The sequence below is a fragment of the Asparagus officinalis genome, chromosome 1 (genome assembly GCF_001876935.1).
Source record: "Asparagus officinalis chromosome 1, Aspof.V1, whole genome shotgun sequence".
Lineage (NCBI taxonomy): Eukaryota > Viridiplantae > Streptophyta > Magnoliopsida > Asparagales > Asparagaceae > Asparagus > Asparagus officinalis.
The window spans coordinates 103,460,230-103,476,192 of NC_033794.1; the positions used below are offsets into that span (position 1 = coordinate 103,460,230).

General features: G+C 36.5%; 1 protein-coding gene across 1 annotated transcript; it reads right to left on the reverse strand.

Moving 5' to 3' along the window:
• Positions 5,352 to 6,727, reverse strand: LOC109838495. Its single transcript, XM_020406933.1, has 2 exons — positions 6,404 to 6,727; positions 5,352 to 5,834 (listed from the first exon to the last, which is right to left on the reverse strand). The coding sequence occupies exons 1-2, from the start codon at positions 6,725 to 6,727 to the stop codon at positions 5,352 to 5,354; spliced, it is 807 nt and encodes a 268-aa protein (XP_020262522.1).

Here is a 15,963-nt window from a genome sequence, read left to right on the forward strand (position 1 = left end):
GATTCAATAATCTAATTAGACAAAGTCTGAATCTGTTGGTCATTCATTTCCCTCATCTGCTGCATAGCTATTTCCATTTTAATTTTTTTTCTGCTTGGCTAGAGTATCCTCGAGAATTTTGGCCTTTTGCTCGGTGTTGATCATAAATGCCTCACGGTATTATCCTGGGCTATATACTATATTATCAGAAGCGACTGCAGAGTTGGCATCTGATGTTTCATCATCCGAGGATAGTCCTCTATTCATCCTTTGATAGTTCCTTTGTCTAATGATTCCTGATCATAACTGGGTTAGACGATGCATATGAGGGGGTCAGAACTAGAAGGTCGAGTCGACTTCCCCTTATCAGCCATGTTAATTATGACTTCTGTAGTTTCATCATCTTGAATGGCTGATGGTTTCTTGTGAAAACGCCTTAGCTTGGTCTTTGAAGCTTCAGAGGAAAGCCTTTGGAATATCGAGACCCTCTATGGAGCGGTCTTAGGGCAGCTACATGCTAATAACACTGCCCTTATAAGTTTGGTACACGGACAGTGAGAGTCCACTTTCTGGGTACATCTCTTTCAAGATTTATTCGTACCCCCAGCCTGATAATACAACTCATCAACATTATTGTTAAAGCAACCTATCGTGTGATGGCACAACTTCCTAGGTATAACATTAACATCGAATAGACGAACATATTTCCCTTTGAGGATGCAATGACTTGTTAGCATTCTCAAGAGTCACATGTTTAGAGCCACGCCTTCGTGAGTGTGGAGCCTCAAGGGGCTCTTGGATTCGACTCGCCATCCGAGATGGCCCATCATAGGAGTTTTCCCATCATAGGAAGGCTCTGACTTGTTGTTAGGGCGTATACGACCCCTAGCTTGATGAGTTGCTCGGGGTTCATTCACTTTGCCTAAGCGTTCTTTAACAGGAGATTTGCATCGATGCTCGTGCAAAGAACTAATGTGATCCACAATTGCTTTCTTACATTGGGAGGGATTCACATTGCCGTGGGACTTCACTGGATGTGCGGGATCAATTAGGATAAGAACGGGGGTTGTCGGAGACACGAAAGTAGTCACGGAGCCAGCTTTTTGTGCGTGACAGCCATTGGTGTCTTGATTAGGTGCGAGACAATACTAGCTGTCTCGGCTAGGTGTGATACAGCTTTGGCCGTCTCGACCAGGTGCGAGACAGCTCTGGCTGTCTCGGCTAGGTTCGAGACAGCTCAGGTTGTCTTAGCTACAGGAATTTCCTGTTGCCTCCCGATTTAATTTTTGTGCAGTTTCAGACTTTGGAATCCAAATTTTGTAAGGTTTTGATGGTTCCTTGACCATGTCCTCCTTCTACAACTTACACGCTTCCCGCACAAGGTTTCATGCATGTGCAAGCAATACATGGCATTTCTAGATTCGCTTCTCAAGGGTTGAATGGATCCTTTTGACTTGGATCCATTCATTAATCACTGGTTTAGAGGAGCTGCTTGTTTGCTATTTTAGCACTTGGCGTCTTCTAAATTTCAGATCCGTCTCATAGTGGATCTCGTCAAGTGGCTCTAAAGCCTTGGCTAGTTGGCACGCGAGGCATTGGCGCTACCTTTGACGGTCCCTTTTTGACAAAGTCGGCACGTCTCCAGCGGCTATCTTCTTGGTTGAGGAATTCAGATCTACAGCTTCGGCTTCATCGGACATCGGAAGGGCATTTTGGGACATAACTACAGCATCTACGGGGTGGAGATCATCTTCTTGGGTCTTTAAATTCGAAGACCTACGGACCTTCCTAGAGGAGGAGACCTTCCTGCACTTACGAGGAGAGGCAGACCTGGAGGAGGAGGATAGGTATTCCTCGTACTTTCATTGGTTAAACTCATATTCGACCTCTTCTTTAACTGGGATATAGATCTGAGGTTGCGATACTATAGCCTCGGCAAAGAGACCATTGGCTCTCACTGTGGTCGCTAGTTTGTTCACGTCAAAAGTTAATGTTTTCATTGCTATTGAATTTATTACAACTTCGGTTGTTACAACAAATTCAAATAAAAAAAGTTGATCTTTTTAAAAGATCTCCTTACACAATGAAAAAAAATAAAAGATTACAACTTTGTCAAACAACACATAGATCCTACTTATTAGTCTCTATTTGCGTAAGATCTTTGCCTGTACCGGGGTTTATCCGTGGACCGACTACAATTCAGATCCAATTGATAGAAGGCTAAATGCTCGTTGCTTTACAAAGGAAACAAGAACAGAAGTGATAATCTCGATCAAGCGAGATTATGACCTTCTCGAGATCAAGTCCAAGCCTGATCTCAAGGAATGGAGGATGGGTCTCAGATCTCTCGAAATCCACTCTTTATGAACAGGAAATCGCCAAGATCTGCTAGCCTCCTCATGGTCCTTGGCTCTGCAATTTGACAACACCTCGCCCTCTTTGAATTAAATTCGTCCCCTGTGAAAGAAAGCCCTAGGCTCATATTTATAGGGCTTCAGATGCAGGTTAATTAGATAAGAATAAATGATTTGATAATATCTTCAGTTGACAATGACCTAACCACTCTTTGATATGATATCAAGTCAGTTAGGAAGCTTAGGAACGAAGAAATCCAGAAGAAACCACCAAAATATGCATTTTCGGGCAGTTGGGCGCGGGACAGACCCTGGTGTCCCGGGCCTGTACGGGGTAGGTCAAGCTGGCTCGGCCTTAGCTGAGACAGCTAGGACTGACCTTGGCCGAGACAGCCAGGACTGCCTCAGCCTTGGCGAAGCCAGTCTGGGCACTTGTTTGACTCGCGGTTTTGGTATTTTCTGACTTTTTCGGACTTGTATTTTCTGTTGTTTTGCATCTTTTGTCATTTAGTGGACTTGTACACTTCACTGACTTGCTTCGTACGTTCGTTAGCTTCTTTACGGCTTTGGATGCTCGGCCTTAGCCGAGACAGCTAGGACTGTCTCGACCTTGGCCGAGACAGCCAGGACTGCCTCAGCCTTGGCGAAGCCAGTCTGGGCACTTGTTTGACTCGCGGTTTTGGTATTTTCTGACTTTTTCGGACTTGTATTTTCTGTTGTTTTGCATCTTTTGTCATTTAGTGGACTTGTACACTTCACTGACTTGCTTCGTACGTTCGTTAGCTTCTTTACGGCTTTGGATGATCCCATTTGACTTAGATAATTCTCTCCGACTTGGATAATAACTTTTATCGTCTTCTCTTCGTCTCGAGCTATATTCGGACACCTATAGGTATTTTTAGACGCCTACAACTATATCACGACCCCAAATTCTAAACCTAAAAGAAATATTGGAGCCTGATTAAACTTGTGAAAAATCTTTCAAAATATGCATTCATTAAAAGACCATCAAAATAAACTCTTCATCAAACTAAAACAAATAATAAATATTCTCTATAATTCCAAAAGTCAACACTAATCCAATTAACTTGATAAAAATAATTATTACTCAACTTAAAATAAAACTCGACCTAAAAGAAAGAATCTCATTATTATAAGACTCTCAATTCATTAACTAAACATAAAAGATTTTATTTAACCTTCACCGAGAAGACAATAACAATCTCGAATTATATTTGTTGCTTCGTTCTAAAATTTTGACAAATCCTCAATTCCACCTAATCCCGAGTCTCTAAAAAGAATGAAAACAACACAATGAATTCATAACTCAATAAGTGGATAAATTCATACATTAGATACTGGTTTTACAAAACTAAAATAAATTTACTTGATAAACAAAATACTACAATAGTAAAAATTATAATGCAACATTTTCAAAATATATACATGCAAAGGAAATAAGCAGATTATGTCTTAATATGGTCAACACTTTGATACTCTGATTGACTTGGCAAACCTCACTATTATATAGCTCGTAGTCAGGATGGTGAGACCCAAACTTGGGCTCTTAGCGCTAAAATAAAAACCTCATAGAGGCACATTGAGCCATGTTTTACCAAACTTGGGCTCTTAGCGCTAAAATAAAAACCTCATAGAGGCACATTGAGCCATGTTTTAATAACTTGCTTATATCCGACATATACCGGTATATTGAGGCACATTGAGCCATGTTTTAATAACTTGCTTATATCCGACATATACCGGTATATTGACTTGAGATGCATATGCTTTAAGAAAATTGATCAAAGTTTGTAAAACTAAATATGTCATACAAAAATGCCAAAGGCAAACCAATAGTGAAATCAATCAACCACATATGCATCTCAACCTACTACTATATGAAAATATATAACAATTAACAAAGAAAATAAGTATTGGCTTATACCAAAGATCCATGTGCATCACCTCCGAATCAATATTTAACATGTGAGTAAATCACACAAAAGGATATAATCCATCAGAAATAAATTCACATATGCTTAATATAATTTTATAAGAAAAATACGTAGTGCACAATGCATGAATTCACCACTTACCTAAAGTTAAAAACTATTAGAATACTAGTCACGACACATCCTCAAGGTCACTTGAAACCCCTATAGAATTCATATAAAATAGTTATCAATACAAACTTCCTATTAAACATTAACACATTAAGCCATTCATCTATTTAACGAATTATTATTAGATATGCTAATTATACCAAACACTTAAGTTATATCTATGAAAAAAAATATATATAACTAGCTTATTATCTTGGCTATATGGTAAGCTGCTTTCATTTCAACTGTGGAACATCCAACAATTCATAGCATCAAGAAGTTTTACACTTAGGAAAAGAGACAAAAACAAAGTTTGGACTTAAAGAGTTTAGAAACATGATGCAATTAATTGATAATATTAGGTCATGAAACAAGCTCTGAAATTAAACATATAATTGAATGGGGTCAAGCAGCAACTAGTTTTGACCATGGAAACATATATCAAACCACAAAGATATCAAGCCATGTGCTTCTATGTATAGAAATATACCTTGATTAATATTTTGATCTTAAAATCCTATTGATCCCTAGGATGATCGGCCCCCTCTCTGATTATTATTATTATTATTATTATTATTATTATTATTATTATTATTATTATTATTATTATTATTATTATTATTATTATTATTATTATTATTATTATTTGTGTTATTATTATTATTATTATTATTATTATTATTATTATTATTATTATTATTATTATTATTATTATTATTATTATTATTATTATTATTATTATTATTATTATTATTATTATTATTATTATTATTATTATTATTATTATTATTATTATTATTATTATTATTATTATTATTATTATTATTATTATTATTATTATTATTAATATATTAGTATATTTTTCCTGCATCTCATCTTCGTGGTCCCAGGTAGCTTCTTCAGCTGAATGATTTTTCTATAAAACCTTTACTAGTTTAACAATTCTTGACCTTAATGCTTGTTCTTTCCGGTCTAAAATTCTAATTAGATACTCTGAATATGTCAAATCTTCCTTGACTCCAAGTGGCTCATAATTCAATACATAACTCGAATCAAGTACACACTTCCTCAGCATTGATACATGGAAAACATTATGAATTTTAGCCAACTCTGGAGGCAATGCAATTTTGTATGCTACAGCTCCAACCCTCTCCAAAATCTCAAAAGGTCCAATATATCTTGGACTCAACTTGCCCTTTCTTCCAAATCTCATCACTCCCTTAGTAGGTGATACTCTAAGGAAAATATGATCGCCGACTTCAAACTCTAACTTTCTTCTTCTATTATCAGCATAGCTCTTCTGTCTGCTTTGAGCTATACGAAGTCTCTCACGTATCTGTTGAATCTTCTCAGTAGTAATCTGCACTATCTCAGGACCGAGCAACCTTCTTTCTCCTACCTGATTCTAACAAATAGGTGATCTACATCTTCTACCATACAACGCTTCATAATGGGACATATCAATACTAGAGCGATAGCTATTGTTATATGTAAACTCCACCAAAGGTAAATGTTTTTTCTAGCTACCTTTCAAATCCAAAACACAAGCAAGAAGCATATCCTCCAATGTCTGAATAGTCCTCTCCGATGCTCGTCCGGCTGTGGATGATAAGATGTACTAAAACCCAATCGTGTTCCCAAAGCATTATTCAGACCTTGCCAGCATCTAGAACGGAACCTCGAATCTCTATCTGATATAATAGTCATCATTATCCCATGCAAGCTCACAATTTCCTTAACATAAAATTCAGCAAGCTTCTCAAGAGAATGAGTAATTTTACAAGGCAAGAAATGAGTCGATTTAGTAAGTCGATCAACAATCACCTATATAGTGTCATTACCACTCTGAATCCTAGGAAAACCGGTCACAAAATCCATTATTACCTCCTCGCACTTCCACACAGGAATTGGTAGAGGCTGAAGTAGTCTGTCAGGCTTCTAATGTTCAATCTTGACCTGTTAGCACACCAAGCAGTTAGACACAAATTCTGCAATACCCCGCTTCATGTCATTCCACCAAAATGTTTCTCGCAAATCTCTATACATCTTTATAGATCCATGGTGAATTATATACGCGAACAATGCCCCTCCTCTTAAGACTTCTTTCTTCAACTCTGGATCATTAGGTACACATAAGCGGTTTTTGAATCTCAAAGTTCCATCATGAACTATAAAATCATGTTGAAGTCCATGTTCCACATCTGCTTTAATTTTTACAAAAACTTGATCATCACTTTGTGCAGCCACAAGCTTGTCAATCAAAGCAGACTGAATTTTAAGATGAGCAAACATCACTCCAGATCCTCGGAAGTCGAATATCAATGTCAAGTCTCTTCAAGTCCTCCAACATATGCTTCTGATTTGTGGTCAACGTGGCAACACTAGCATTGGACTTCCTACTCAAAGCATCAGCTACCACATTCACCTTACTGGGATGATAATGAATATTAAGACCATAATCCTTTCATTAGCTTCAACCATCATCTTTGTCTCATATATAACTCCTTAAGTGTGAAAATGTATTTAAGGCTCTTATGATCTGTGTAGATGTCACAAGTCTCCCCGTACAAATAGTGCCTCCAAATCTTCAATGCAAAAATAATAGCAGGTAACTCTAAATCATGTGTTCGGTAGTTTTTTTTCATAAGGTTTAAGCTGTCTAGATGCATATGCCACTACTTTTTCATTCTGCATAATAACACAATCAAGACCAATATGAGAAACATCACTATATATCACAAATCCACCTGATCCAGAAGGAATCGTGAGTATAGGTGCGGACGCCAAACGATCATTTAACTCCTGATAGCTCTGCTCACACTTCTCTATCCACTGAAATTTGACCACTTTCTGAGTCAATCGAGTCAAAGGTGCTGCTATGCGAGAAAATCCCTCGATAAACCTTCTATAATAACCAGCTAATTCCAAGAAGCTTCGTATCTCGATCACGGTGCTCGGTCTCTTCCAACCAACAATCGCCTCTATCTTTGAACGATCCACTGACACCCCTTCTTTAGAGATAACATGCCCCAAGAATGAAACACTCTCTAACCAGAATTAACACTTTTTTAACTTGGCATACAATTTATGTTCCAAAGTAATTGCAAAATAATTCTTAAGTGTTTTTGTATTCCTCCCGACTCCTAGAGTAGATCAATATGTCATCAATAAAAACAACTGCAAACTGATCGAGATAACCTAAGTACCCTATTCATCAAGTCCATAAAAGCAGCTAGGGCATTTGTCAATTTGAACGGCATCACCAAAAATTTATAGTGTCCATATCTAGTTCTGAATGTAGTCTTCGACACATTTTTAGGCTTAATCTTGAGCTGATGATAACCAAACCGAAGGTTAATCTTGGAGAACACCTGAGCACCCTTCAATTGGTCAAATAAATCATTAATCCAAGGCAAATGATATTTGTTCTTCACTGTCACCTTATTCAATTCTATGTAATCTATACGTAGTCTCATGCTCCCATCTTTCTTCTTCACAAAAAGCACTGGAGCACCCTAAGGGGATATACTCGGCCTGATGAACCCCTTATCTAACAACTCCTCCAATTGAGTCTTCAACTCAGTCATCTCTGCTGGTGCCATACGATAATGTGCTTGTATTGTACAGTGAGACAAGGACGGGAAACTAATGAAATAGGTTTTTTGGATATTTATAAAGGCCCCTTTTTACTAATAGACCCTCTAACATAATTTTGCATAAACGCCCCTTTACTTTTCCTTATATATATCTGTATTGTACAGTGAGACAAGGACGGGAAACTAATGAAATAGGTTTTTTGGATATTTATAAAGGCCCCTTTTTACTAATAGACCCTCTAACATAATTTTGCATAAACGCCCCTTTACTTTTCCTTATATATATCTAGCCAAAAACTTAGAATTATTATATACTATCCCTCTTAACAGAAGTTTAGTCCTCTAAACTTGGACATACCTGAGTCTTCAAATATATTAGTATATTTTTCCTGCATCTCATCTTCGTGGTCCCAGGTAGCTTCTTCAGCTGAATGATTTTTCTATAAAACCTTTACTAGTTTAACAATTCTTGACCTTAATGCTTGTTCTTTCCGGTCTAAAATTCTAATTAGATACTCTGAATATGTCAAATCTTCCTTGACTCCAAGTGGCTCATAATTCAATACATAACTCGAATCAAGTACACACTTCCTCAGCATTGATACATGGAAAACATTATGAATTTTAGCCAACTCTAGAGGCAATGCAATTTTGTATGCTACAGCTCCAACTCTCTCCAAAATCTCAAAATGTCCAATATATCTCGGACTCAACTTGTCCTTTCTTCCAAATCTTATCACTCCCTTAGTAGGTGATACTCTAAGGAAAATATGATCGCCGACTTTAAACTCTAACTTTCTTCTTCTATTATTAGCATATCTCTTCTACCTTCTTTAAGCTATACGAAGACTCTCACGTATCTGTTAAATCTTCTCAATAGTAATCTGCACTATCTTAGGACCGAGCAGCCTTCTTTCTCCTACCTGATCCCAACAAATAGGTGATCTACATCTCCTACCATACAGTGCTTCATCAGGGGACATATCAATACTAGAGTGATAGCTATTGTTATATGCAAACTCCACCAAAGGCAAATGATTTTCCCAGCTACCTTTCAAATCTAAAACACAAGCACGAAGCATATCCTCTAATGACTGAATAGTCCTCTCTGATTGCCCATCCGTGTGTGGATGATAAGATGTGCTAAAACCCGATTGTGTTCTCAGAGCATTATTTAGACCTTACCAAAATCTAGAATGAAATCTCGAACCTCTATCTGATATAATAGTCACAAGTATCCATGCAATCTAACAATCTCCTTAACATATAATTGAACAAGCTTCTCAAAAGAATGAGTAATTTTACAAGGCAAGAAATGAGCCAATTTAGTAAGCCGATCAACAATCACCTATATAGTGGCATTACCACTCTGACTCCTAGGAAAACTAGTCACAAAATTCATTGTTACCTCCTCCCACTTCCACACAGGAATTGGAAGAGGCTGAAGTAGTACGTCAGGCTTCTAATATTCAATCTTGACCTGTTGGCACACCAAGCATTTAGACACAAATTCTGCAATATCCCGCTTCATGTCATTCCACCAAAATGTTTCTTACGAATCTCTATACATCTTCGTAGATCCAGGATGAACTGTATATGTCGAACAATGCGCCTCCTCTAAGACTTCTTTCTTCAACTCTGGGTCATTAGTTACACATAAGCGGATTTTGAGTCTCAAAGCTCCATCATGAACTATAAAATCATGTTGAAGTCCCCGCTCCACATCTGCCTTAATTTTTACAAGAACTGGATCATCACTTTGTACAGCCACAAGCTTGTTAATCAAAGCAGGCTGAATTTTAAGATGAGCAAACATCACTCTAGATCCTCGAAGTCGAACATAAATATCAAGTCTCCTCAAGTACTCTAACATATGCTTCTGATTTATGATCAAAGTGGCAACACTAGCATTGGTCTTCCTACTCAAAGCATCAGCTATCACATTCACCTTACCGGGATGATAATGAATATTAAGGTCATAATCATTCATTATCTCCAACCGTCGCCTTTGTCTCATATTTAACTCCTTAAGTTTAAAAATATATTTAAGGCTCTTATGATCTATGTAGATGTCACAAATCTCACCGTACAAATAGTACCGCCAAATCTTCAATGCAAAGATAACAACAACTAACTCCAAATCATGTGTTGGGTAGTTCTTTTCATAAGGTTTAAGCTATCTGGATGCATATGCTACTACTTTCCCATGCTACATAAGGACAGAACCGAGGCCAATATGAGAAGCATCACTGTATACCACAAATTCACCTGATCCAGAAGGAATCGTGAGTATGGGTGCGGACACTAACCGATCCTTCAACTCTTAGTAACTCTGCTCACACTTCTCAGTCCACTGAAACTTGACCCCTTTCTGAGTCAATCATGTCACAGGTACTGTAATGCAGGAAAATCCCTTGATAAATCTTCTATAGTACCCAGCCAATCCCAGAAAGCTTCGTATCTCGGTCATAGTGCTAGGTCTCTTCCAATCAACATTTGCTTCTATCTTTAAAGGATCCACTGCCACCCCTTCTTTAGAAATAACATGCCCTAAGAATGAGACACTCTCTAACCAGAATTCATACTTTTCAACTTTGCATACCATTTGTGTTCCAAAAGTAATTAAAAAATAGTTCTTAAGTGTTCTTCATGTTCCTCCCGGCTTCTAGAGTAGACCAAAATGTCATCAATAAAAACAACTACAAACTGGTCGAGATAAAACCTGAATACCCTATTCATCAAGTCCATGAAAGCAGCTAGGGCATTTGTCAATCTGAATGGCATCACCAAAAATTCATAGTGTCCATATCTTGTTCGAAATGCAGTCTTTGACACATCTTCAGGCTTAATCTTGAGTTGATGATAACCAGACCGAAGGTTAATCTTCGAGAACACCTGAGTGCCCTTCAACTGGTCAAATAAATCATCAATTCGAGGTAAAGGATATTTGTTCTTCATAGTCACCCCGTTTAATTCTCAGTAATCTATACATAGTCTCATGCTCCCATCTTTCTTCTTCACAAAAAGTACTAGAGCACCCAAGGAGAAACACTCAGCCTGATAAGCCCCTTATCTAACAATTCCTGTAGTTGAGTCTTCAACTCCCTCATCTCTACTGGTGCCATTCGATAAGGTGCTTTTGAGATCAGCCCTGTTCCTAGAATCAAATCAACGATGAACTCAATCTCCCAGTTAGGTGGTAGCCCTAGCAAGTCTTCAGGAAAAACTTTAGGGTATTCTCGAACAATTGAAATTTCATCCAAAATGATTCCTTCTTCTCGGTACAAACTACACTGGCAAGATAACCTTGACAACCTTTTCTTAGATGTCTACAAGCTCCATAGCTGAAATAATACATGGAGGTACACTAACACCCATCTCCTCAAAACAAAACTCGGACTCCCTAGGAATTCTGAATGAAACTCGCTTCTGAAAACAATCTAGATATGCATGATAAGTGGACTCCCTAGGAATTCTGAATGAAACTCGCTTCTGAAAACAATCTAGATATGCATGATAAGTAGAGAGCCAATCCATAAGGAATTCTGAATGAAACTCGCTTCTGAAAACAATCTAGATATGCATGATAAGTAGAGAGCCAATCCATACCAAGAATTATATCAAAATCATGAATATCAAGTAATACAAGTTTCGCAGGCATGGTTCGATCTCCCACTATGACCTCACATCCCTTAAAGATGTGATTATTGATCATACAATAGCCAGATGTGGTAGAAATTGATAGGTCAGATTCTAAAAATTCTGGAGTTCTACCCAACTTACTAGCAAAGCTATGAGATATAAATGAATGAGAAGAACCAGAATCAAACAACACATGTGAGAGCTGAGAGGAAATAATGAGTGCACTTGTAACAACGGAGTTAGATGTGAGAGTATCCTACTTCATCAAGGCGAATACTCTCCCATGTGCCTTAGATTTCTAACCATCACCAGGTATAGGCTTCACTTTATGATCATCGGTCTTAGATCCCTTCTTTATTGGACAATCCTTCATAATATGTCCCTGCTTTCCACACTCATAATAACCTCAAAATAAAGGACAAGAACAACCTTTGTGATTATTACCACATCTATAACACTGTCCATCATGACTCTGAATAGGAGGACATGTCCTCTGCACAAACTTCCCCGATCTCTGTACTAGAACTCCTAACCCCCGAAATGCTGGCTTCTTAAAAGGCCTAAAAGCTGACTTGTCTTTTTGATTCTCTTGTCCTTTATCTACTTCTTTTGGTCCCAATTCTTATTTGGTTCATTTGCAATCTTTTCTCCCTTACTTTCTTTTTCAGCTCTTTTTGCTCGCTCCACTGCCTCCTCAAAAGTCTTTGACATAACTACTGTAACCTTCTTATGGATTTCTAGCCTCAGCCCATTCTCAAAAATCTCTATCTTATCAAATTCTTCTGCAACTAGCTCATGTGCATATCGAGATAATTAATTAAACTTAGCTTCATATTCTTCCACTATCATGTCACCCTGCTGCAAATCCATAAGTTCCATCTTCTTGCGAGATCGGACATACAAGGAAAAATATTTCTCCCTGAACTGCTCCAAGGAACGTTCTCCCTTCAAGTGATAAACTGGCCTCCTTAGTTTCCCATCAAATCTCTACATCTCCCTCCAGCATAAAGGTAGCATAAATAACTTTTTGTTCCTCTGAACATCCCAAAGCTCTAAAGTACTTCTCTATTTTCTTCAACCATTCATGTGCTACCATTGGATCAGAACCTCCCTGAAAAGATGGTGGAGACATCTTCTTAAACTTTTCAAAATCACTACCAATAGGTTTAGTCTTCTTTTGTATATATAGTGCTTCACTCAGCTTCTCAGTTGCCTCTGGCTGGTTTTCAAGGATCTCCATCTGCCTCTCTATGAATGCACTCTGCATCTCAATAAAACTGGTGAGTCCTTCAACCCCCACTGGGCTCCAGTAATCCCTCTCGCAGTCCTAGCAGTACGAGTAGCTATACCCCCCACGAGTTTTAGGTCCACATCTTCCCCTGACATTCCCACTAGGAGCCTCATTTGCAACATTAGGGGGCTCGATGTTTTGCTAACTTGCATCGTCATTTCCACCATCCATAGTCCGGGGACACATACTCGATTGGGGTATACTCGAAGGTAGCGTAACCCCACATTAGTATCAAGTCTAGGAGAAGAGCGCCTCACTACAATACTAGAGCCTCTCTTACCACGAGCCATCTCAATCTAACATTACCTGAAGCAAATATGTTTAGTACAAAATATTCATCATATTAATCATTATTAAATCAATTCATAACATATTCATCACAAGCATAAGTAATCAAATAATATTCCCACAAAACACATACACTAGACATGCCTTAATGTACCCAGACTAAACATTTTACCTTTAAGAAAACAAAACTAAAGAAATTATGTGATTCATGGCTCTAAGCTTATATACCCCTATACCTAAAATTTGATCTGATAATGTTCATATTATCCTTGATCACACTTCAAAATAAAATATCAACTTTTGTTTCTATGCATCCAAATCCAATATATATTTCTTTTATTACTTAACCATCTCCAAAATCAACTAGGACCTACAGCCTAAGCTCTGATACCATTCTGTCATGACCCCAAATTCCGAACCTAAAAGGAATATTGGAGCCTGATTAAACCTATGAAAAATCCTCCAAAATATGCATTCATTAAAAGACCATCAAAATAAACTCTTCATCGAACTAAAACCAACAATAAATATTCTCTATAATTCCAAAAGTCAACACTAATCCAATTAACTTGATAAAAATAATTATTTCTCAACTTGAAATAAAACTCGACCTAAAGGAAAGAATCTCATTATTACAAAACTCTCAATTCATCAACTAAATATCAAAGAATTTATTTAACCTTCGCCTAGAAGACAATAACAATCTCAAATTACATTCCTTGCTCCGTTCTAAAAATTTGACAAATCCTCAATTCCACCTAATCCCGAGTCTCTGAAAAGAATGAAAACAACACAATGACTTCACAACTCAATAAGTGGATAAATTCATACATTAGACACTGGCTTTACAAAACTAAAATAATTTAACTTGATAAACAAAATACTAAATTAGTAAAAATTATAATGCAACATTTTCGAAATATATACATGCAATGGGAATAAGCAGGTCATGTCTCAATGCGATCAACACTTCGATACTCTAGTTTACTATACAAACCCTACTATTATATAGCCCGTGGTCCGGATGGAGAGACCAAAACTTAGGCTCTTAGCGCTAAAATAAAAACCTCTTAGCACTAAAATAAAAACCTCATAGAGGCACATTGAGCCCTGTTTTTAATAACTTACTTATACCTGACATATACCAGTATATTGACTTGAGATACATATGCTTTAAGAAAATTGATCAAAGTTCATAAAACTAAATATGTTATACAAAAATACCAAAGTCCAACCAATAGTGAAATCAATCAACCATATATGCATCTCAACCTACTACTATATGAAAAGTCATAACAATTAACAAAGAAAATAAGCATAGGCTTATACTAAATATCCATGTGCGTCACCTCCGAATCAATATTAAACATGTGAGTAAATCACACAAATGGATATAATCTATTAGAAATAAATTCACATATAATTAATATAATTTTATATAAAAAATACGCAGTGCACAATGCATGAATTCACCATTTACCTAAACTTGAAGACTATCAGAATACTAGTCACGATGCCTCCTCAGGTCACTTGAAACCCCTAAAGAATTCATATAAAATAGTCATCAATACAAACATCCTATTAAACATTAACACATATTAAGCCATTCATCTATTTAACTAATTATTATTAGATATGCTAATTATACCAAACACTTAAGTTATATCCATAAAAATATATATATATAACTAGCTTATTATCTTGGCTATATGATAAGTTGCTTTGATTTTAACTGTGGAATGTCTGACAATTCATAGCATCAAGAAGTCCTACACTTAGGAAAAGAGACAAAACAAAGTTTGGACTTAAAGAGTTTAGGAACACGATGCAATCATTTGATGATATTAGGTCATAAAACAAGCTCTAAAATTAAACATATAACTGAATGCGACCAAGCAGCAACTAGTTTTGGCCATGGAAACATATATCAAACCACAAAGATATCAAGCTATGTGCTACTACTTAATCTCGAGTCTCTGAAAAGAATGAATACGACACAATTGATTCATAACTAATAAGTGGATAAACTCACACGCTATATGCTAGCTTTACAAGGCCTAAAAGATATAAACTATCATAAATCAAAAGTAATAAGAACAGACTTATATGAGAGAGAAATATCACCCAGAAGTCAAGCAAATAAGGAGAGACTTTTTGGTGATATTTCTCTCTCATATAAGTATGTTCTTATTACTTTTGATTTATGATAATTTATATCTTTTACTTTTTGTAAAACCAGCTCCTTTTTTGTGATATTTCTCTCTCATATAAGTTTGTTCTTATTACTTTTGATTTATGATAGTTTTTATCTTTTGTTTTTTTTAAAACCAGTGTATATTGTGTAAATTTATCCATTTATTGAATTATGAACTCATTTCTTTTCAGATACTTGGGACTAAGTGTAATTGATAATTCCCAAATTCTTAGAATGGAGAAAGGAATAAAATTTACATATTGCTATTTTTCTTCTAGGTTAAGGCTATGTTTTTGATGTTTAGTTGATATTTGAAATTTTTGTAATAATGAGATTTTTTCCTTTATGTTGAGTTTTATTTTAAGTTGAGAAATGTTTATCTATCTCAAGTTAATTGGATTAATAGTGACTTTTGGATTATAAAGAATATTTACTATTAGTTTTAATTCAATGATGAGATTATTTGGTGGTCTTTTGATGAATATAGATTTTCTGAGGATTTTTTTGCAAGTTTAGT